The 25,000-nt window shown below is 43.2% G+C and overlaps 2 protein-coding genes across 2 annotated transcripts in view; one reads left to right on the top strand and one right to left on the bottom strand.

Moving 5' to 3' along the window:
* Positions 1–9,534, top strand: part of LOC138965407 (Krueppel-like factor luna) — a 25,498-nt gene extending 15,964 nt beyond the window's left edge. The window contains exon 2 of the mRNA XM_070337559.1: positions 5,080–9,534. Within this exon, the coding sequence (XP_070193660.1) occupies positions 5,726–7,180 (1,455 nt within the window). The 5' untranslated portion in view covers positions 5,080–5,725 and the 3' untranslated portion in view covers positions 7,181–9,534. The remainder of the gene's footprint in view (positions 1–5,079) is intronic.
* A 10,029-nt stretch (positions 9,535–19,563) lies between these two features.
* Positions 19,564–25,000, bottom strand: part of LOC138965689 (RNA-binding protein 25-like) — an 18,957-nt gene continuing 13,520 nt past the window's right edge. The window contains exon 3 of the mRNA XM_070337864.1: positions 19,564–19,658. Coding sequence (XP_070193965.1) covers positions 19,564–19,658 — 95 coding nt within the window. The remainder of the gene's footprint in view (positions 19,659–25,000) is intronic.

Here is a 25,000-nt window from a genome sequence, read left to right as displayed (position 1 = left end):
ATTACAAACAAGATCTTGTTCCTTGTCGGTCCCTGATTCCAAAAACATATAGATATGATATGTTTGGATTAAAGGCACAGTAAGCCTCCCGTAAACCATCACAGAGCTCCCCGAGCGTCTAAATACAGTACAAGCATACTTCCATTTGAACGCTCACCGAACGGGAACATCCTGGCTGCTTTCTCTCGAGCGTGAGACATTTTCCAAGAATTTATTTTCGTAGACTTGTTCCGTTAACAACAACGGCGCCTCGTTTTTGCGCTAGACCTAACTTTTAAAATCTAAATAATAAATTGACAGCTTGTTACACAAACATTCTTTAATCATAAAAGAATTCGTTTTTCATCAAGACAAGATCAGAACAATTCGAAGTTGTGAAAGTTTAAAAAAAGAAAAGCCCGGAAGCAGGGTCACGCAAGGGTCGTAGCAGACGACGGCCGGTTTATCAGTGCAAATCGCCGTTCCTCTCAACAGTCACAAGCCATCGCTAGAGTTCTTGTGAACCACAGCCGTTGTTTCGTGCATAAAAAAACGTGCTATTGTAGATAAGCTCACGTCGAGTCGCATTCAAATGACTAACTATGACGACTGCATTGTGAAAAGGGAAAACTGGATCACACGGGTTCACGATGGCTCAGGGGTAAGATAAACCACGCAAAAATAAATTCTTTGAAAATTGTTCGCTCTTTACGGAGGGCACCTAGGATGTTCTCAATTGGTGAGTGTTTAAATGAAAGGGTGTTTGTACTGTGTGTAAAAGCCTGACCGTATCTGTGATGGTTTACGGGAGGCTTACTCTGCCTTTAAAAACAAACTCAGTACGCTAAAAAGAATAGAGATACAGAAAAGCGTGTTATCCTGCTCAGCGCGACCACTACCGCACTATTCTGGCTTGTCGATTTCACTGCCTTTGCCACGAGCGGTGGACTGACGAAACTACGAGTATGCGGTCTTGGTGAAAAAAGCAGTGCGTTCAGTTTCATTCTGTGAGTTCGACAGCTTGACTAAATGTTGTTATTTCGCCTTATGCGACTTGTTAGGGTTTACCTCAGTTCGAGATTATTTACATTACGACTTTTACGATTTAGGATTTACCTCAGTTCGAGGTTATTTACATTACGACTTTTACGATTTAGGATTTACCTCAGTTCGAGGTTATTTACATTACGACTTTTACGATTCGACTGCTAACTCGTCGAGTCGTAACATTTGCTTTCGTTTTCGTGTTGTGTTTGGCGAGTCGCCAGACACTGTGACTGAGCAGTGTCAACACAATTCTGCGATAGGGAAGATAGGCACACGAAACATGAGCTTCCTCGTGTCGAGTCTTCTGCTAGCTCGTGTCGAGTCTTCTTTTTACATTAATTTTAGTCAAGTTTTGACTAAATGTTTTAACATAGAGGGGGAATCGAGACGAGGAACCGGCACGGTTGGCCTAGTGGTAAGGCGTCCGCCCTGTGATCGGGAGGTCGAGGGTTCGAACCCCGGCCGGGTCATACCTAAGACTTTAAAATTGGCAATCTAGTGGCTGCTCCGCCAGGCGTCTGGCATTATGGGGTTAGTGCTAGGACTGGTTGGTCCGGTGTCAGAATAATATGACTGGGTGAGACATGAAGCCTGTGCTGCGACTTCTGTCTTGTGTGTGGCGCACGTTAAATGTCAAAGCAGCACCGCCCTGATATGGCCCTTCGTGGTCGGCTGGGCGTTAAGAAAAACAAACAAACAAATCGAGACGAGGGTCATGGTGTGTGTGTGTGTGTGTGCCTACATACGGGTAATGGCTATTCGTTACGCATGCGCATCTGACATTCCCGCAGTGACGGGAAACTGCGGGAAATGTAATTTTGGATCAGGCGCTACTCTTTCTTTCCTTTCTTTATATGTTAGCGGGACTTATGTGTTTTTATTTTTTTTTTAAACAGGCTACTCCACCCAATCAAGTTTATTTTCACTTGCAACTGAGCAGTGACTGATCGAACGGTGGAATACATGTACCGTGATTTATTCCTCATACGTACGTAAGAGAGACCGCCGATTTGATAGCGTCTTTTTCTTCTGCAGACGTGGGCTGCGACTCCCACGTAGACTCGAAGGCACATGCAGGCTTTTACGTGTATAGCACCCCCCCCCCCCCCCCGCCCCGCCCCGCCCCATCAAGGCAGTCATATGGTTTAAACAGAACTTTCTGTCTATTTTGATATATATCGTGAAATACTGATATACACTATCTGGCATTGAGGATCCTTACTCAAGCAGAATGCCTATACGAGGCAGTCATTCGATAGGTAAACCATATCTCCACACTCGAGTGCCGGCTTTCATATTCTTACACGGTGTCTGGACATGGACTCAACGCCATCGGAGGAGACGTAACCTATATATGTGCTCACACTCTTTCGCCCTCTGTTTCCACCCAAGCATAGCAGACACTGACATTTGAAAGTCGCTTTGTTCAGGAAGACATAAAAGTGAGCATTTCACAGCCTCTTGTCGGGCAGCGGACAAATGAAATAAAGGGCACTAACACTTCACACCCGGTGTAACACGAAATTTTTACTCCACGAAAAATTTACTCCGGAGTAAATATTTCGTACGAAATTCTTACTCCGAGTACACTTTTCGTACGAGAAAAGAACTCCCCAAGGCACGAAAAAATGACTCCCTCCACGAAATTTTTACTCCCCATTTTTTTTACTTCCAGTAAAAATCTTGTACGCAAAAATGGGATGCGGGCGAAGGGATAATGCCAATAAGTGATCTCGCGCACACGAATGTCGCGCTACCCTCCTTCCACCCCTTCCACCCCTTCCACCACCAAGACTAACAGGGGACAAGGGAGTAAAAATTTCGTACACCTGGCATGGGAGGTTAAATTGCTCGTGTTTGGGTGAAGTAATTTATTCGTTATTTATTCGTCAGGGGAGTAACATTTTTGTACGAAATGTTTACTCGGAACTCACCTGTCTTGGGGAGTAATTTTCTCGTGCAATGGGGGAGTGCTTTTTTCGTAAAGGGAGTAACTTTTTCGTACGAAATGTTTATGTGGTGTTGTTGTTCTGTTGTTCTGGTGGTTGTTTGTTGGGTGAACGCTTCTCAATCAAACGCAATAAAAGTGAGTCGAGCAAGCGAAGTCATTTCTTGTTCTTTACTTCGCAAAGGTTCCCGCTCGACTGCCGAGATCTTTCACAAGTCTCGCGGTCTCACGTGATCATACAGGCACACGCATCTTATTAGTGCAATGCGCAAAACAACCCAAACAGCGCGCAACAATGTCATGGACAGTCATCGTCTCACATACACCCCCCGGGACATGCAACGGCGTCCCGACGTTGACCAAGTATAAACAACGGCAAAATGTTACAAGGCAAAGAAAAAATGTTGCACAAACAATTCTTTACCACCAAAAGAATTCTTAAAGACAAAAACGTATGGCAAAACCACAAAGAAAATCGTACGGTACATCAATGGGAAGCCACACTATATCCAAAAAATATAAACTGTGCACAACGCTTGCCAAAACATAGGGTGCAAAATGACAACATATCACACTGAAAACCATCACACTGAAACCACAAGTTATGAAAAAAGATCCCCAGTCATTTTATCTAAGCCTTTGTCAAAAACGTTTAGGCTAAAAAGTTACTCTCTAAAATATTCGTCGTGGCCAAATACATTCACCCTTTTCGTTACAACCACCAAAAGCAACAAACATACACCACAAAAAAAAATATTTATAAAAAAAAAATCAGGAATTAATGTACCTGTCCGAAATTTGTCCCATGGCAGCAATCATCTTTATCTTTTACATACATACAAAAACACACAAGCACACCTAAGAGTGTCTTGAACATCCCATCAAAATTTAACTGCAATCACAAAGCAATGTAGCCTTGACTACGCATTGATTTCATTGCAACATCAACTCTTGGAAAAAACAAAAACTGAAACAAGTTCAGCCCCAAACAAAAACGCAATACACAACAAAACGCTAACAGGTTATCTCCCTTTAATCGTGCAATCATAAATCAATTGCAATAACACAATGTAGCCGTGGCGTTGTTGTTCTGTTGTTCTGGTGGTTGTTTGTTGGGTGAACGCTTCTCAATCAAACGCAATAAAAGTGAGTCGAGCAAGCGAAGTCATTTCTTGTTCTTTAATTCGCAAAGGTTCCCGCTCGACTGCCGAGATCTTTCACAAGTCTCGCGGTCTCACGTGATCATACAGGCACACGCATCTTATTAGTGCAATGCGCAAAACAACCCAAACAGCGCGCAACAATGTCATGGACAGTCATCGTCTCACATTTACTCCGGAGTAAAAATCTCGTGGGAGTAATTTTCTCGTGTTACACCGGTTTGTTAAGCGAGGAAGAGTTGGTAAGTGATTGTACCCTTGGGCAAAGTTTACAAGGTGTATCAGCAAAATCACCGTTTCGTACAAGTACATCATATTTCGTTTCGCGGTTCGTCATGTCTACACACTGGACATTGTGGTCAGAAAAGTAATCGCACTCCCAATCATTTTCACAGCTGCTTAGATCGGACAAGAGGGAAATACAATTTAGCAAAGTCAGCTGGTTTTGTTTATGTCTGATGGACAAGGGCCTGAGTTTCTGTTTTAATATCTTGGGTACTCCGCGAGGGGATAAGACCAGACCAATGGGGAATATGACTTTGCATTGCTATCGTAAAGATGCTTTCCTTTTCAATTAAACAATTGTGGGCACTAACCTGGATCTGGTAGGCTTTTTCGAATTTCACGTATCAAATTTCAACAACCAGGCTACTAGGTGTCCAGCGAGGGCACCGTTTGATGAATTAGTTTATAAGGTTGACCCTGGTGTAAGCAACTAAATGAACCCAGCACAAAATCCCCACACTACAGAAAAAACAGCCTGGCTGTAGAGTGTTTGTGTGTGACCAGGAAACAGCGTGCAAAAGGCGAAAGCTATGGAAAGAATCAATGCTGGTTTGCAAGACCAACTACCCGAAACGAGTGCTACTTTGAATGATGGAAGATCAAACTTTCCTATCTTTTCTCTCAATGCAATTGTAAACCATATACTTGTCTGTGTTCCAGATCTGTTGGAGGCTCCTGGCGACAACACATCTCATTATCTAAGGAAGACTGACGCTGTTCCAGTGAGCCAAGTATAATCTGCCAAACCAAGTGCCATCGGAAGGTCAACACATCGCCAGGATCCATCCATTTTGTCACATCATCTGCACCTCTCTGCCGCCACACTGTGAGCTGGGTTTTCTTGACTGCACCATTCAGTCCACAATCATCTCGACTGCACAGACAACACTGCACAGACAACACCGCACAGACAACACTGCACAGACAACACTGCACAGACAACACTGCACAGACAACACTGCCAAGTGTGTTCGACGGCGACAGGGGTTTGTTTCATGTTCCCCGTGCAAAGTCAAACTGTGAAGATCTGGATACCATCCAGTACCTCGAGACTAAGCTTTTTCTGATATTCCCATACGAAGTAAAACTGATCAAGTTTGGATATCACATTGAACATTCGGACAGAACCACTTGCAAAAGAATACTTACACATCCTGAATTGTGAGAAGCTTGGACCCCAGCTGACTCCACCCCATACGACGTACAGCTGTGTAGGTCTGGATAGCCTCGTGAAGTACAAGAAAGGAACTTTGTGCAAGAGGATACCTCCTTGTGAGAAGCTAGGCCCCTAGCTGCCTCACTCACCATGGATGACCTCGGGCCCACAACGTCCAGCCTTCAGAGGGAGAAGCTTCCTCTCTCACGCCTCAACTCGGCAGGGGAGGAGAGTGACTCCAGCGCTGAAGAGGTCCTCCGAGGCATCAGCCCGGCGGAGTGGTTTGACTTTGAGAGCTTCGAGGTGGACGACTTCAACATGCTGGAGTACCAGTTCTCCACGGGAACTGCCAACGACTTTCAGGGCTTGCAGAACGACAGTCGGGATCCTTGCTTAGGGTCCTTCGCCTTGCCCAACGGTTGCAGACAACAGCAGCAGCAGCAGCAGCAGCAGGAGCAGCCGTTGGTGTTGGCTCCGTGTTTTGATGACTTTACCGGCACTACCTTGTGTGCGCCGGAACCGTGTGAGAACTTTCTTTTCCCGCAACCCTTGTATCGCCAGCCGCAGCAGTATCACCAGTTCCACCATAGCCAACAACAGCAGCAACAGCAGCAGCAGCAGCAACATCACCGCTACCCGTTACAACCACACAACGGTTACGATCATGTGACAAATAGTGTGCACCATCCTAGCATCATGAACAACAACAACAATAACAACAACATTATAAACAATAACGCCATCATCAGCGGTGGTTTTAGTGAAGAGGAGTTCTCGTTCGACCCCAAAGACCTTTTCGTGCAGGCACCGGCAGTCTACTGCCCCCACAACAGCAACGGCCAGATGGCAGACGACGACAGCTTAGACGGGACCCCCTCCCCCATCTTTCCCACCATCACCACCACAACCACCACCACCAACAACAACGCCAATAACAACAACAACGAGTTCAGAGTGCTAGGCGTGGACCTGAACGAGCTGCATTCCTACTCCAAGCACCCAGGCTCCTCCCCCCAGGCCAGTAACACCCCCTCCCCCACCCACCCCCACCACGGCCGCGCCATGTCTCACCCCTACACGTCCATCGCCACCAACGGCGCAGCCACCAACGGCCGTGTGGGCGGACCCAGGTCGTTGTTGAACCGCGTCAACAGTACGGTAGACGGAGTCCACTTCAACATCCGATCCATCCGGTTCAGCGGACAGGGCGGGGTGCAGAACCACCACAACAGCAACAACGCTTCCAGGCCCAACTCCTCGCCCTCTTCCATGGCCGGCGTGACCTCATCAGGCCTCCTCCCGCGCGACAAGCCGGACGACAAGATCTACCACTGCAGCTACGCGGGTTGCAACAAGGTCTACAGCAAGAGCTCGCACCTCAAGGCCCACCTACGGAGACACACCGGAGAGAAACCCTTCGCCTGCACCTACGAGGGCTGCTCCTGGAAGTTCTCGCGGTCGGACGAGCTGGCCCGGCATAAACGGTCCCACTCCGGGGATAAACCCTACGAGTGTCCGCTGTGTGAGAAGAGGTTCTCGCGCTCAGACCACCTGGCCAAGCACAAGAAGGTCCACCGCAAGAACGACTTGAGAGGCAGACAATGACGAGACAATCTGTAGTTGTGTTGGCTTCCTTTTCCTGTCTCCTTGGGACTCCCTGAGTGACTTGACAGTCCTGGAGTTTGTCTGTGAACTGTGAACTCCTCCGTGACTTTGTTATTCTGGAGCAGTTTTTCTGTGTCTTGGGCCCGTTTGTGAACGACGTGGTTTGACGCTAGCATCTGTTCAGGTCCCGTTGTGTATGGTACGGGTTTTGTCTGCTGAGTTTCAAGGTGCTCGGGACGATTGTGAACAAACAGTGAACTCCTGTGAAATGCGACGACATCAGAACCTTAACCTCGCAATTGATAATGCCAGTGGTTCAAAACGTTAAATCCATCTGGCTCTGCGGGTTTTACTGTGTTCTTTTTCGTGAGAAAACCACCTGTAAGTTTGTATGTGCGGTGGGTACCAGTTGAGCGACTGAAACAATCCCAATCAATTCTACATCCACTTGCTGTTCCAGTTCGTCTTCCATGTCCGGCCAGAATTGTGCATCAACAAAATGACCAAAAACTCCGATCCAAGTTATTGTGACAATTGATACAATTACAGTTAATTATCAGATCGTGTGATCTGCGTCCACTTTTATCAGAAAGGGCTGTGAAATTGCCTTGATCGTGCGTGAGTATGCATTTTCAAATTCATATCCGTAGAGTTTTATTAATGAAAATAATAATCATTGTTTGTCATTGTATATTCGTTATAATTAACTATTCATTGCATATTTATCAGTTGTTGCCTTCAAGGAATGAAATCCAATTGTATACATATATATAGTCGTGCAGCGTGTTATTGTTGTGTTGTCGAGATATTTTAAAAGCCCTTTAGCAACTTTAATGGGCGCAGTGATGCTTGGCATAAAATGAAATTGTTCAAATTGACGGCTCTAAGCATTCGGTTTTTGCGCATCCAGGCGTGCGTTTTTGCCCCGCTGTGCTGCTTTTATGGGGTTGATTTGGCAATTTACGACGCAAAGCGTCTTTGGGTGCGAGACCACACAAGAAATCAAAACCGGTGTGCTAGAATGTCTCTTCCCCATCCAAAAAGAAAATGTATAATTTATTCTAGTTCCCCCCGCGGGTTAGGGGGAGTCCCATATTGGTTGGGACGAGAAAGAATTTACCCGATGCTCCCCAGCATGTCGTAAGAGGCGACTAACGGATTCTGTTTCTACTTTTACTCTTGTTACGTGTTTCTTGTATAGAATATAGTCAATGTTTGTAAAGATTTTAGTCAAGCAGTACGTAAGAAATGTTAAGTCCTTTGTTCTGGAAACTTGCATTCTCCCAGTAAGGTAATATATTGTACTACGTTGCAAGCCCCTGGAGCAAATTTTTGATGAGTGCTTTTGTGAACAAGAAACAATTGACAAGTGGCTCTATCCCATCTTCCCCCTTTCCCCGTCGCGATATAACCCTTCGTGGTTGATAACGACGTTAAACACCAAATAAAGAAAGTGCACAGAGAAAAAACCCTGTCTGTCTCAGCAAATGAGCTTGTGAGATTGATTCTAGAACGTCAGACCATTGCCACATTATCATGGTTTCGTACCGATTATAATTTGATATCGCATTTTAACTGTGCGTTTTTTCAAAGATACTATCTCATCTTAACTGTGTATTATCTTGAGGTCTGGCTTGATCTTATCTTAAAGGCATATGTACGCGCTCCCGTGTTTACAAAGTGTAGTTTGCCCACAATCGATGTCAAATGCATCATAAGGCCATATAATGACGATATGTCGCAATGCGCGGACCATATATACATGCATTACAGCTTGTTCTAGCCTCTGAAAAAGTGAGGATGTCAACAAAGACGCGGAGTTATTTCCCTTGCGTCAACGTTCCCTCTGTTGGCAAATCTATAAATAGGACGATCTAGATCAAAATAAAAATTCAAATATCTCAACATTTAAGGGGTCCTAGACCACAATATTTTGCAGGGAACTTAATTTAGCATGTCTCCAGCTGTTGGTAAAGCAATTAGCGTGTATATTCATCGAGTTAATATGCCTTTAAGCTACGTTATGTTACGTTATTTTATGTTATGTTATGTTATATTATCGTATCTTATCTTATCTTATCTTATCTTATCTTATCTTATCTTATCTTAATTTGTCTAGTTACCTCAACATTCCTACATCAAATTCTCGCCGCTTTAACCAGATCGAATCTTATGTGGTCTGGTGAACTTTAGTAATTAGGTCAAGGCTGTATTCTGGACATGAAATGACGCGAAGAGACGGAGACCTATATTGATAGGCTAGCTAAATCTAAGTTCAAAGTCAAAAATCGATAAAATGTTGAGGAGATCTACATCAACGACTATTCATACAGGTACGAATTCAACGAGAATTGTTGGTGTGGGGATGGGTAGGGGGGGGGGGGGGGTGGGTGGGCGTTAGAGAAGTGTGTGTGTATGTGTGTGTCTGTGTATGTGCATGTGTGTGTCTGTGTGTGTGTCTGTGTGTGTGTGTGTCTGTGTGTGTGTGTGTGTCTGTCTGTGTGTGTGTCTGTCTGTCTGTCTGTCTGTGTGTCTGTGTCTGTTTGTGTGTGTATGTGTCGTTCTGTGTATGTCTGTGTGTGTTCTTTGCATCACCAAAATGTAGGGGTGTTGGACTGGTTCATGTGGCATTGAATTCAAAGAGGTCACATCGTTGTAGTTCTACATTTTTGGCTCACGTAAGTGTAGCCTATGCGATGCTAACTTTTGTCTGTCTGTGCGTGCGTGCGTGCGTGCGTGCGTGCGTGCGTGCGTAGGCCTATGTATGTATGTCTGTGGTAGAAACTTTAACATTTGACTGAACACCGAAATACTAATTTTACATGGTTATTATTCAAGCAACAGCTTCAAAGTATTAAAGCAATGATCAACATTTCGTCGGCACGTATGTAGTTATAGTGTGTATCCAAAGAAAACGGGTGGTGGTGGGTTTTGGGGGGGTAAAAACAGCTGACTGGTTTGTGTCGTGTGTGGTATGTAGACCAGGTCAGGGGTCAAGGTTAGGTCAGATCGCGTGAAGGATTGTGGTATAGATACAGTTATCACCGAGCTGCAGTTCGCCGATTCGGAGAAGACGACTCATGATTTCACAATGTTCGGTTTCGTAGCTCCAGAAAAATAGATAAAGAAGATACCAAAGGAGATTTCCTACAGGTTAATCTGCACAGCGTGTTTCCAGTGTCTGCGCGAGGAAGCGCTGTCGAAAGTGCAGTGTCGATCTGGCCATCTGGCAGTCGTGTCCCCGTAAGTAGGCTACAGACAGACAGATCTAGATCTAGTGTCTCGCACTCTTGCACCGTGTCACCTATGCTTACTGTGTGTGTGTATGTGTGACGGAGTGATTGAGTTTGTGTTACTGTTTGTCGATTTCTTACGTGAGCCTTGAAGGCTTCGCCTCTTGTTTTTATTTTTTTATTTAATTTTTATATAGTATTCGAGTTGTACTTGTAATTGAAAGAATGTTGAAGTGGCCATTAACCTTAATAATTTGCCAAAACTGTCAAAAATTAGTGACATGAAAACGTCCAGTCTTTATCCTTCGTTGCTTGCATAGTTTCGGCCAAAAAGACACACTGACAGCGAGATTTGGCGGTGAGAGTCTCGGCTAGCCGAAAGTCAGTACAACATGACATCATTTTCCGAACAGCCATGAGGATCGACTGTTATACTCAGCTTAGAGACCTCACCTGCGCTGATCGTTTGTGCAAAGCTGGCACTGTCAACAAAAGCCATTAGCTAGCTAAGTGTGGGGTCTGTCTGTTGCAGCGACCTCAATCACTTGTTTGTCGTCAAATGCATTCCTGTCATGACTCTCTGAATTGCCATATCCATCACAACAACGCCTGGGACGATGTGACCATTACACTAGCACATGCACATGACATTTGGTATAAGTTGACTGTTTGTCGTCAAATGCAATCCTGTCATGACTCTCTGAATTGCCATATATATCCATCACTACAACGCTTGGGACGATGTGACCATTACATTAGCACAGGCACATGGAATCTGGTATAAGTTGACTGTTTGTCGACAAATGCATTCCAGTCATAGCTCTGTGAATGTTCAAATGAATCACAATGCCTGTGACACCGTGACCATTACCCAAACACACACACTACACATCATGACTCTCTGAATTGATAGTTTCATCATCTTGAGTGTAAGAGTGTGAACATTGCTTCAAGTACAGGCGGGTAAAATCAGTTTAATTAGGTCTCAACTGTGGTTGACTGTTTTCATCTTAATTCCCATGGTGCTCTGTTGCAATTAAAGCAGCTTTCTGATGTAGGGCTTTGTAGAAAGGAGGGGTCGATGCATTTTCAAGTGCCTGTTGTTTGCATATGAAACGATGATTATATTGCTTCGTTCAATTTGTTCAGTGTGATTATATGTGTGTGCTGTTTGCAGAGCTAAATGAATAGCATATCGAAATATTTGCTAAGCCCGTTCCACGAAAGGTCAGGTTTTACAATTGAATGAAAACATTTTTCTTTTGTGTGTGTGTGTGTGTGTGTGTGTGTGTGTGTGTGTGTGTGTGTGTGTTCACGAGATTCACGTGCAAATATGTGCTTTAACCTGTGTTCGTAGTAACTGAATAGCTTGACCAAAGGCATCAATTCGTTAAGTTAATACAGCTTTGATGCAAATTCATCTTTATGCAACGTACGTGTAATTTGGCCTACAGTTGATGTAGCACTATCGTGCACGAGTGAATGTGACAGTTATTGCATCCTGAAAGGATGTCACCGCGTCCAAGTTTTGATGCAACGCGCATGATGCATGTCATGTGATAGGAATACGTAAGACAATGTTTTGGGGAGAGATTTTGCAAAGGTGTCAAGGCTAAATGCTAAATGCTTTTGAAGACATGAGATAGGCTTTTTGATGTATGAAAATGTGTGTGTGTGTGTGTGTGTGTGTGTGTGTGTGTGTGTGTGTGTGTGTGTGTGTGTGTGTGTGTGTGTGTGTGTGTGTGGTTTAGTAAGTCAACGAGAGAGAGAGAGAGAGAGAGAGAGAGAGAGAGAGAAGAGGAAGGGGGGGGGGGGTAAGGGGGAGAGGTGGAGAGAGACCATTTACAAGGACTGTGTGACATGTTCAAGAAAGCGTGAAAGTACTGTAGGTCACGCATGGACAGGAACATTAAGACAACACTGATGTTGTTTTGCTTTCTGGACTGTACAATGAAGCTTTTGTCTGCATCTATAAAACAGAAAGTTGTCAGCATAGATAGAGAATGTACATGTATATTTTGTACGGCCAAGACACACTAACCTTCTTGTCCTCTCAATGTGCCATTCAAATGAATCTGTGAATCACTGAAGTGCCCCGTTGTTTTTGTCTATTGCAAAGTCAGACGTCTTCCTGCAAGTCACTTTACCACCGGCAGTTTTGACTTGGTAAAAGCTTAGTTTTTTTTCTTAGATCAAGGCAAGACGACTCTTATCTGTTGGCATACAATGTTGTTAGTTTTCATACTCAGGGCAAAGTTAAGACACTGTGCTAAGACAACTAGCGCTGGTGTTCTAGACTCTGTGAAGATGTGGTGTTTGTAAACATATGTTAATAATTTCTCATTGAGATCAAGGCAAGGCGACATTTGTTTCATTTGGGCTTACAATGCTGTTAGTTTCTTATTTAGGACAAAGTTTACCCCTTAAGAACGGCCCTTTGACATGATTATTTCAGCTATTAACCAGAAAAGTCCGGCCGGACACTATGCAGTGACAAAGTTAGACATGTGGTACGGAACTGTATGTGGTATTCGCGTTGTAACAACCGGGCCTAAACTGATGATCACGGATGTGTTACCTCATGTTTCATCACACATTGTTTTGGTGAAGCTTACAGTGTGGCCCTGCAATACCAACAGCTTATCTCAAAGATGTACGACGTGTCAGCTCCTACTACCAACAGTTGCAATTATTAGGGCTAAGAGTAGATCAAACAACTCAGTGACTTTCTAAACTGCCGATCAAGAGGAATATAACTTAACACAAGCCTATCGTCTAACTGCGTTTAGAAATGCACTTGGGGACTTACCCATTGATTTTTGCAGAAACGACCGATCGCTTTTTTGTTTGAATCGCTGAAGTGACCTATTTAGTGCGTATCCCTAGTAAAAAAACACACCTGCAAAATGTGCAGATAATATTAGAATATGTTAGAATAGAATAGAACGTTGCGGTCAAACATCCGGAGCATAAAATGTTCTTTCAGGATATCTAACTATTTTCTGTTCTTCTTTTTCAAATAATCCAGAAATTCAGTGTCAACAGATTGGTTAATGCACTATACTTTCTTGAAAACAAGCAGAAAAGAGAAGAACGGCAACTTATCTAACCAAGGTTGATCATTCTTCTTCGAACTACGAACAACTTAATTAACTGCAAACACAAACATCTTCGATAGTCAATGAAGCAGAACGAATCGTGTCCAACAATTAAGAATGAACTAGAGCGCAAGCGGGCGTCAGAAATAATCATAACATCCTATTATGATTTATAAAAAGGATTATGATGGAATTTGATGACGATGCAGATCGAATTGTGACCCTCAAGGTGGTCGTCTACATTTTTGCTTTTTTTCAATAATCTTATGGTGAGATTTCGCTAAAAAGTTATGTCAGATGATGAATGAACCATGGGGAAAAAAGTAATAGAAAAAATATATGTAAAAAAAGATTTTATTTTTGGGTAGCGTGACTCACGCTTCCAATATTTTGTTTTCTGTTTGCTGAGAACATGTGCTTTGCCTAAAATACTGACCAATCAAATTCAAGTCACTGTGCTTATAGCCACGCCCAAACAAGTGCAGCAACAGTTTGACACTGGAGCGTTGTCCACGCTTTTTTTAAACGCACGAAATGCACGGGATTTGAGAGGAGTTTTGTGCTTGGTATTTTCCAAATAAGGATATCCTACTATGAGTACTACGCTGGAATACTACAATGAATTTTCAAACGGCTACACTGGCTTCGTTTTTCCTGATCGAAAGGGGGTGTATTGTTGATATTTGTAGATAATAGACTCTGCATTTTAATGGTCAATTGGCGATTTCGGTATAAAAATGTAGACAAGGACCTTTAATAAAGGAACTACAGCGCAGGCGAGCGTCGAAAACAATCATACAATCCTATAACGACTGTAATGCAATTTGAAAACGACGCAGAGCGAATGCGACCCTGAATACAGGAACTACAGCGCAGGCGAGCGTCGAAACAATAACAAAATCCTATAACGATTATAATGGAATTTGATAACGATGTACCCAGGTCGAATTTAATGGGACTTTTTTCACCATCCCGGAAGACCATTACACAGGCTCCCTCCTGCTGGCAATCGGGGGGGGGGGGGGGGGCTATAATTGTTATGTTGTGTCGCCACGTTCCCGCAAAGTCCAAGCATGCCGTCACGTCTTGTGCTCTCTGTAAACACATACACACACAAAGCTTTGTGGAGGTACGAGGGGTGATTTTTAAGTTTTGTCTCTTGGCCTGATTTTTCGTTGCGAAGAAGTTATAGTTTGGAAGAAGCCAGGAGAGGATAGTTGGGAGGGGACAAGAGTGAGATTGTTTTGCGGAGAACAGTGTCAACTTAAAATAAATAACGTTAAAAAAAGTTATCCTTGGGTATACTTGCAGGTAAATGGAGCGTCTATGCGCAATGAAAATATCGCCGTTTCTGTACATGCACAAGTATGTATGAGCTAATAATGATTCATGACGACTAAGAAGTATATTTTAACAGGCAGGCAGGCAGGCAGGCAGGCAGGTAGGTAGGTAGGTAGGTAGGTAGGTAGGCAGGCAGGCAGGCAGGCAGGCAGGCAGGCAGGCAGACAGACAGACAGACAGACAGACAGGCAGGAAGGTAGGCAGACAGACACACAAGCAGACTGACAAACAGACAGGCAAACTAACGGATTTTTAAGAGAGCAAGAGAGAGAGCAAGAGAGAGAGAGAGCAAGAGAGAGAGAGACAGACAGACAGACAGAGAGACAGACAGACAGACAGACAGACAGAGAGACAGACAGAACAGACACACATTCGGCGTATCTGATTCCTTGTTGTCTTTGTTTTTCAACCTGCAGAGAGCGGCTGACACATGCACATTGACTTGGCAGGTGAAAATTATACGCAGGCAAGACCCAGAATACTGTGCTGCCACAGCCACAGGCAGAGGGTAATAACCGGTGTTAGTGGTAAGAGAATAACTGACAATTGCACGGACTTTAAGAGCTTTGTGTGCTTTAGGACACCTTCAAAACAAACTTGCTGCGTCTTTTTAAAGACTGAGATGTCTGGGTTAGTTACCTGAATACAGAGGAGTTGAGAATCATATACAATTTGCCGGCGGGGATGTAGCTCAGTCGGTAACGCGCTGGATTTGTATCCAGTTGGCCGCTGTCAGCGTGAGTTCGTCCCCACGTTCGGCGAGAGATTTATTTCTCAGAGTCAACTTTGTGTGCAGACTCTCCTCGGTATCCGAACACCCCCGTGTGTACACGCAAGCACAAGACCAAGTGCGCACGAAAAAGATCCTGTAATCCATGTCAGAGTTCGGTGGGTTATAGAAACACGAAAATACCCAGCATGCTTCCTCCGAAAGCGGCGTATGGCTGCCTAAATGGCGGGGTAAAAACGGTCATACACGTAAAAGCCGCGGGAGTTTCAGCCCATGAACAAAAAACAAAAATATACAATTTGTCTCTTTTTTCGTCGTTGCTATAGTTTTGTAATATTCGGAGGATACGATTTCTGCTATTTCACGGATCTTTTATTTTCTGATCGAGATGTATTGGCAGGGTGGGATTAATTTGAAGCAGAGTGTGTGTGTGTGTGTGTGTGTGTGTGTGTGTGTGTGTGTGTGTGTGTGTGTGAGTATGTGTGTGTGTGTGTGTGAGTGTGTGTGTGTGTGTGTGTGTGTGTGTGTGTGTGTGTGTGTGTGTGTGTGAAAGACACATTCCTCAATGTATGAGCCATTTTGTAAACCAACACAGGTCTCTTCACACTGCTGCATGGAATAAAAGCATCCTTCCACTTTGGACACATACCACAATTCACCAACATGCCTGAATGGGTAAAACTGCCAAGTTCGTCAGTCTCACCGCTAAGCAAAGCAAAGAGCAGATAAACATTCGGCAAACTCAAACGAAAAGCTTTCTACTTTCATCTTTGACTGCAGTCTGAATTGAGCAGTGCTGAAATTGTGTGTAAACAACGTTGACAATGAACAACATTTCGACAACAAGCCTTGACAAGTGGTTTTAGTGTGGTTTTACAAACGCTAACACTGTCTATCTTTAGGGAGATGTATCTATAGGCCTACCGATAAAACGTAAGTCCGCACCATTAAGCCTGAGCGCGCAACTCATTTGAGCAGAATGTTTGTTGCTGGCAATGTTTTGCAAAGAAAGAAAGGACGAACAAAATAAACGAAAGAATGCAAAAAGCAAGGAAGAAAAGGCGAAAACGCGGGAGGGTTTTACTCACGGGGCAGATTTCAAAAGGACTTTAGATATGAAATGATAAATGTTCTTCTCTCTATTAATCACGCAAAGCATTCTTTAATACTTTAGAGTTATGTTGATCAATGTGTTTGTTTGCAGCACCCGTGTTAAAATCTGTGTTGCAAGAGAACGCGTATTTACCTATAGTTTATGAACCTAAGTCACGCGTTTGCTACCTAGAGCTGTGACAGGCAAGTGTTGGGGCGATGGACACACGATGGTGCGTCATTTTCAGTTATTTTCGTATCTTTCTATATATAGGGTGGTATAGACTGCCTGGTGTAGTCAAGTTGATGTAGTGTGGTGTGGTGTGGAGTGGTGTGTGTGTATGTGTGTGTGTGTGTGTGTGTGCGTGAAAAGAGAGAGCTTGTCATTTTGAGTGTGTGCCTGTCTGTCCGTGTGAGCAAGAAATCTGTGTAGTTGGTTTGTAGTCGGGGGAAATTAAATGTGTTTGACTGAGCTTCCATTTAGTAAAAATAGCTCATATCTATTGCATTTTGTACATAAATCGAACCGTATCATCAATCCCTCTATTGCACGAATAAACGTCATTTGTACATTATTTTCATATACCTGAAAAGGGCATAATCAAAATATTATTATCGTTGTTGAATATTGGAGTTACATAATGCGAAGAAGAAGGTTGGTGTCAACCCGGATGATTTGTGCTGACCTGGTTATTATTCTCCAGGGAGACAGGGAACACTAATCACCGTGTTTCATCGCCAGATTTACCTTCGTTCGGCTCACCTTACTGTGTTATCGCTGGTGTTATAATGCATTGATATCGGTACATATAGGCCTTGATATAGAGCAGATTAGATGACAGAGAGAGAGAGAGAGAGAGAGAGAGAGAGAGAGAGAGAGAGAGAGAGAGAGAGAGAGAGAGAGAGAGAGAGAGAGAGAGAGAGAGAGAAATAGAGAGAATGAGACAGAGAGAGAAAGAGAATGAGAGAGGGAGCGAGAGAGAGAGAGAGAGAGAGAGAGAGAGAGAGAGAGAGAGAGGGAGAGAGAGGGAAGCCTTGTACCCCCTCCCCCTTTCAGTGTATGTTTTGGTGTGTTTCTTGTAAATTCTGTATCCCCATCATAGCATCTTCATAAGGGGCTTCATACATTAATTATTGAACAGCATGGATTACCAATATATTGTTTAGTAAGACAAAGAGAAAACTACAGACCTTGTATATTGTTATCTGACTGCTGCCATATTCAAAAGAAGAAGATACTTTTCAGTGTGTTAAAAAAGACAAAACAAAAAACAAATCGATTCAAACAGCATTCTTTTGATCTGATCTTTCTCTGGCAATCCAGATATGATATCGGAGTCACGACTGTTGCTTCTACAAGGACAAGTTTACTTCCAACCCTGTTCTCTTCTTTGTCCATTAATTATTGACTGATTTCTTATTTGAAACTTACCCCCTTCCCCTCGTTAAAGAGGATTTCGTAATCTGTCTGTGTTTTCTTTTATGGACTTTCAGTCGTTCAGTTCAGTCGGAGCTGTTGTGAACATCCAGAATTAAGACGTCTTACGACATGCGTTCATTTTCTGAACCTTTCCCTAAATCTCTTATCACGGAGAATTCACGTTGCTGTTGATTACTAAGCATTTTTTTCCTCACTGTCCCAGTCTAGAGGATGATCTCTGTACGCTGAAACAACCACGTAGCTCAATGTCAGGGACTAGATACAGGTAGATATAATTATTCACTACTTTTGATCGACAGAATCTCATGCGTGGTCGTGCATTTGATGCTGGTTGTGTTATCCGCAATTGATTACCTTATCAGGTATATATAGGTCGAGGGGATCCTGATATTGCAAAGGGGTTGATTGTATTATCGGAGACTGATTCGCAGGTAGACGTTAGGGCTTGGGGATCATGACTTGGGTGTACTCTTTGACTTTCTAGTGCGGTGGTGTGAGTTTTGTCAAGTTCTCGCTGTTATCCCTGCCGTGGTATCCCGGAACAGGTACCATTTTTGCAACCGCTACTGTTACAATCTTACCACCCTTGCCCGAGTTGACTTACCCTAAATTCACGTTGAAAAACATGGAGAGAGAGAAAGAATACGAGGGCGGGGGGTCGATTGAAAAACAGCGGAGAGAGAGAGAGAGAGAGAGAGAGAGAGAGAGAGAGAGAGAGAGAGAGAGAGAGAGAGAGAGAGAGAGAGAGAGAGAGAGAGAGAGAGAGAGAGAGAGAGAGAGAGACACAGAGAGAGAGAGAGAGAGAGAGAGAGAGAGAGAGAGAGAGAGAGAGAGAGAGAGAGAGAGAGCGATGTAAACATGACCATTCTGGGGGCAAAGTTTAAGAATGAAAATATTTGTCAGTCAATATCTAACACTGTCTATCAGTGTTTCTTCTCCATGGAAACACAGCACCGTTAAAGAAAAGGCCAAACAATATGTTCTCATTTTCCCCCAGTATGTACAGGCTTGACCTTCACACGGTTAACATGAGAATCTACGCAGTGTGTTTGTCACGATGGAAGGGTCAATGTCTTCGCTTTTTTTTTAACATCACTCTTGGGTGCACTTTTAATGAAGCAGAAAGACCAAACCCAACCTTAGATATTGTTTACGTTCTAACACTGTGTCATTTCCCCAATCTGCAGCAGAAAGCAGGCAGCAATGTATGCAAGGACAACTTTCACAAACGTTTGGAATTTCTTGGGCATTAGGTACGGAAGGTCAAGGTCATCCAGTTTCACAAAGGTGCAAGCAGCCAGAATACCAGAGGCTTGTTTCAGGGATTGGGCTTAAACTCAGTCATTGTGGAACAAAGTCTAATGTGCTTGTCGCAGACTTTCTGTTGTCTTCTTCTTGTCGTTCGCCTTTACACTTGGAGTCCAGCTCTGGATGTGAAGCTGGTGGTCTTATGTAGAGCCTCCACAGGTCCATGCAGCTTCTCGTGGAGGGTCGTCGGCCTGGTCCAGATCTCTCTCCTTGGGGGCTGGAGATTCCTGCAGTCCTGTAAGATATGGGCCGCATCTTGTTCTGCGTCCCCACAGGGACAACTTTCTGTTGTGATTGGGGCTTCTAGAATGGCTTCATGGCTTTTCGATACCTGCGCTGTAGCAAAGTCAGCTTGTCGTGTCACACAGGATGCGACATTCCAACAACGTCCTACCCTGGTGCTTTTCGCCATGTGTGTTTCCATACGGTTTGGCCATTAACATGAATGACCCAAATGGATCCATTCACGATGGAGAGGTGAGAGCATCGTACAAACACTTTCTTGAAAATGTCTTCTGCTATCCAGAGCTTTTTATTCTGAAGGTCACTAGTTTTGAACCTCACCCTTTAAAAAAAAAAGTTTTTATCATGCCACGAGGACAGTATGATGCCGTCTTGGAGGGCGTATGTGTCCGGTGTTTGTGTTTTTCCTAGTTGCCCCAGATTTTCGCTGGAGTCTCGTGATCTTCCACGTGCCCAATGGTCTTTGTTAACACATTTCGGCACGAGGGTAGAACGACAAATACTTTCAAGATAATATGATTCTTTTAGGATTAGCAGCGCGAGTTTACATAGCCTTAGAGCACGGTAGAGATCCGAGACAATAATATAACAAGGGTATGTCAGGATAGGTGGGAGATATCGTTGTTGTTCGTCGCACACAGATTTGTGTTTTCGCCAGAAAGCGTTGCGGACAGGGCTTTGTGGTGTGACGTTTATAGGCCCCGGACAAGCGGCATTCCTCGGTATTAGCGTTAATTTATTTGGACAGCAGATGACGAGGAGAAAGTTGCCGACACGGGGTTTGTTGGCGTGCTTCTTTTTCCCTCACGGTCGGCCTGTAGTGAAAACAAGACAGAGACACAGACTGAAAGACAATGAGACAGAGAACAAGAACAAGAACAAATCGTTAATTGTCTAAGGCCACTGCCCCTTACAATAGTGGTTAAATAGCGGTAATGAGTTGCACATTTATAAATTATAATCATGCATTAATTTTAACAATACATTACCATACAGAGAGAGAGAGAGAGAGAGAGAGAGAGAGAGAGAGAGAGAGAGAGAGAGAGAGAGAGAGAGATTAGAGAAAGATAAAGAGAGAGAAAGATAGAGAGAGAGAGAGAGAGAGAGAGAGAGAGAGCGAGAGCGAGAGCGAGAGCGAGCGATGTAAACATGACCATTCTGGGGGCAAAGTTTAAGAATGAAAATATTTGTCAGTCAATATCTAACACTGTCTATCAGTGTTTCGTTTCCATGGAAACACAGCACCGTTAAAGAAAATGCCAAACAATATGTTCTCATTTTCCCCCCGCGGGTTAGGGGGAAGAATTTACCCGATACTCCCCAGCATGTCAGAGCAAAACTCGGTTTAAAAGAAGTGAAGTGGTTCTTGTTCTGGTTTCCAATGTGAACCATTAAATGCACCAACCAACGAATGGTACATGCACCCAAGGACCTCTTGGTTACTCTTCCCAATTGAAAAAAATATCAGGAGATTATGATACGGTGCGTAGATCTTTTAAACGACGAGGAGATAAAAAAAAACCTTCCGTCTTTCAATCCTTCCTGTCAGAATAGCCATTGTTTGTAAATTCACACGAGGAGCGCGGGATTAAGTGTCGACACCTTCTTGTAAATAAGAAGTTTCTTTTTTGAGCAAGTTACGAAAGAAAAAACAGGTCAGCAAAAGTAAACTTTCAAAACATCCGCAAACACAACAAAAGGTATAGTGTGCGTGCGTGTGGTTTAATATCAACCATCGCCCCTCTGAAAGCAAAAGCTAAACACGTTTTAAAGATCAGGTTACCTGCCTTTTGTGGTAATATTCTTCCTTCTTTGGCATAGAAAAATAACAAACTTCATTCCGGGTTTGCGTTCTAAATCTTTCTTCACCCACCAAAGTAATCTAAGGGCATTTGGTTTTTAGCTGAGTAAACATTTTGATTCATGTAAAGCGTCGGTAGCAACGCATTTGGTCTAAAGTTGCCTAAAATATCACAAATAAAAAGTGCCAGCCATAAACAACATCACGGCGTGTGTGTGTGTGTGTTTATGGGGGGAGGGAGGGGGGGGGGAGGCAGTAATAATTGTAAAACTTAACAAGATGATTTGGGAGATGTCAATATTGTAGATGTCAGAACTTGTCACGGGGCGAGGAAATTGGGTAATGAATTATCTTAAAACAGTTTTGTTTCTAAGGACTATTGACTTTAAAAGTTTGCGTTTGCTGCAGAGGTGACGGTGGACACTCTTTCGTCTCAGTGTCGATCCAAAGCATGCCGGAATACGTCAGCCACCCACCCCCTTCTCCTTTCTCTCTCTCACCCCCCCCCCTCTTGTCCCTCCATTAATAACGCCCGTGTGACTAAACATTCAGCGCCCACAGTAAAAGTCGGGGCTTGGACACGATGTGACATCTGACCCCTGACCCACGTGACCTATGAGACGCGTCAGAGACGTCGCCGCCATCTTGCAACCTCAACATGGCTGGCGTTTTTCTGGTCGCCTTTCTGGCGGTCCCTGTTTCTCTTCTCTCTCTTGTTCTGTCTTTGTGTGTCTCTCTCTCTTTCTGTGTGTTTCTCTCTGTGTGTGTATATATATCTCTCTGTCTCTCTCTGTCTCTGTGTGTCTCTCTCTTTCTATATCTCTTCTTCCTCTGTGTGCGTGTATCTCTATGTGTCTCAGTCTCGCTGACGTTTTTTGTCTCTCAGTGTCTCTCTCTGTGTGTATCTTTGTCTCTGTCTCTTTCTCTCACTCTTTCTCTGTCTGTCTGTCTGTCTGTCTGTCTGTCTGTCTGTCTGTCTGTCTGTCTTTGTCTCTCTCTCTCTCTCTGTTTCTCTGTATCTGTTTCTCTGTATCTCAGTCCGTCTGTCTGTCTGTTCTCCCTCTCTCTTTCCCTCACTCTCTCCCATCCCTCTCTCTCACTGCCCCTCTTTCTCTCTCTCCGTACCAGAGGGGCTATCTGTTGCCCAACATTTTTTTGTAGAGACCTGCTACCTGCTACCTTGTGCATTTTTGGCAAGTTTGCGAGGATTTTGTGGCCTGCTTTTGTTTTCTTTTGCTTTTCTTTGTGGAGTGAGAGAAAGTGTGTGTGTATGTTGTGTGTCTATAGGCATAGTTTCTAGTTAGTCTAGCTTGCAGGGGCATAACTTAAAGTGTTATTTCAGTCTTTAGAAGTTTTCAGTGAAGTGTGGCTTAAAAGTGCTGGTGCACGTATGATTTTGACTCTAAAACCATGTTTCTTGTCTCTAGCCTTATACATTCACACAAGTTTCAATAGTTTAAATTCAAAGCCAATGTCACCGGCATAGTCTCTCTCGTCACCCCCCTCCCCTCCCCCTGTTCTAATGGTACACTGTTGATCCATATTCGTGCCATCCGGGTGGTACAGCCTTGATATGTAATTTATTCAAATGTCTGCCCTGCATCAATCCCTATCATTTAAAAAATAAAGTAAAAACTGTATAGATAAATAAATGAAATAGAACTCTTTGAGAAGCTACGGTAGACGCAGGCTTTTCTTTTGATATAATGCTATTTTAATGACTAATACTAGTATTAGCAATATAGTGTCGTTGAACTGCTAATTATTAATGAATATCTGTTCTGACGTTTTTGAGATACGCTTTTCACAAAGAGACACACAGACCGACAGACATACCTAGGGATACAGCATTTAGTCAATTATTGACTAATTGTAAAAAGAAAGGATTTTACTTTATGTAGGCCTACTCCATACCCTCTCATATTATGTAGAAGCGTTGAATGACTTCCCTGCATCATATTCTTAACCATTCCATATTCACGTTTGTGTTTTGTGTACAAACATTTCGTCTTGCATCTTAGTTTCACTTCGACTATTGTATCATCTTAACCATTTTTAGTGAATTTAAAATGTAATATTTGCTTATTTCATTTTGTACAATTCATAACGTGTAAACCTTCAGTCCAGATGTGCCAAAGTTGAACGTCTTCACGGACCTTACACTGTTTATTTTATGTTGCACGTGAAGCGAAATGTGGATTGTGTGAAGCAGACTGCGTGACATAATTATGTGTGAAACGATGCTTTCGTTTATGCGTATAAGCGTATTCACAGCATGTAAATGGTGCGAAAGGTGACACGACTCATTTACTGCACTTTTTATTATGCTAACTTTGCGGGTCGCTGACTTTTAAGAAGTTGGCATTCTGCTGGTTATGTTTGTAAAAATATATATATATATATAACTTCGTGAATCTAGGCCGGGCAATTGCAAGAAGACTTTGACGCACTCTTATAATGATAATATCACCTCACTCATTGTGCTATTCATTCACTTGCAATCATTAATCAACAAGGGGCAATTGCAAGAAGACTTTGACGCACTCTTATAATGATAATATCACCTCACTCATTGTGCTATTCATTCACTTGCAATCATTAATCAACAAGGGGCAATTGCAAGAAGACTTTGACGCACTCTTATAATGATAATATCACCTCACTCATTGTGCTATTCATTCACTTGCAATCATTAATCAACAAGGGGCAATTGCAAGAAGACTTTGACGCACTCTTATAATGATAATATCACCTCACTCATTGTGCTATTCATTCACTTGCAATCATTAATCAACAAGGGGCAATTGCAAGAAGACTTTGACGCACTCTTATAATGATAATATCACCTCACTCATTGTGCTATTCATTCACTTGCAATCATTAATCAACAAGGGGCAATTGCAAGAAGACTTTGACGCACTCTTATAATAATAATGTCACCTCGCTCATTGTGCTATTCATTCACTTGCAATCATTAATCAACAAGGGGCAATTGCAAGAAGACTTTGACGCACTCTTATAATAATAAGGTCACCTCACTCATTGTGCTATTCATTCACTTGCAATCATTAATCAACAAGGAGCAAACGAAGTTGAAAATGCCTGCTGTTAAAAAGTTGACATCAGGTTAATTACTTCGTGAATCTAGGTCGGGAACATTGCAAACAATCTTGATGCACTATAACGCATGTAATTTGACACCACAATTATTGAACCGGCTTTCAACACTCACCTGCAATCATTACGCAACAATGAACAGACGGAGTGCAGAATGTCTACTTTTATCAAGTTGCCTGATTAGTTCGTTATCTAGGCCGGGTATTTGGACAATTCTGGATACATTGTAGCAATCATCATTTTATATTTCACCCATTTAGATATTTCAACACTCACCTCACTTTCTTTATGTTACAAAGAGAAAGTGGAGGGCAGAAGGTTTGTTTTTCTCGTTGCTTCCAAAGTAGCACAAAACAAACGTTACTTCCAAAGTAGCACAAAACAAACGTTACTTCCAAAGTAGCACAAAACAAACG

This window comes from Littorina saxatilis, linkage group LG4, assembly GCF_037325665.1.
Source record: "Littorina saxatilis isolate snail1 linkage group LG4, US_GU_Lsax_2.0, whole genome shotgun sequence".
Lineage (NCBI taxonomy): Eukaryota > Metazoa > Mollusca > Gastropoda > Littorinimorpha > Littorinidae > Littorina > Littorina saxatilis.
This window is presented reverse-complemented; position numbering and strand designations above follow the sequence as displayed.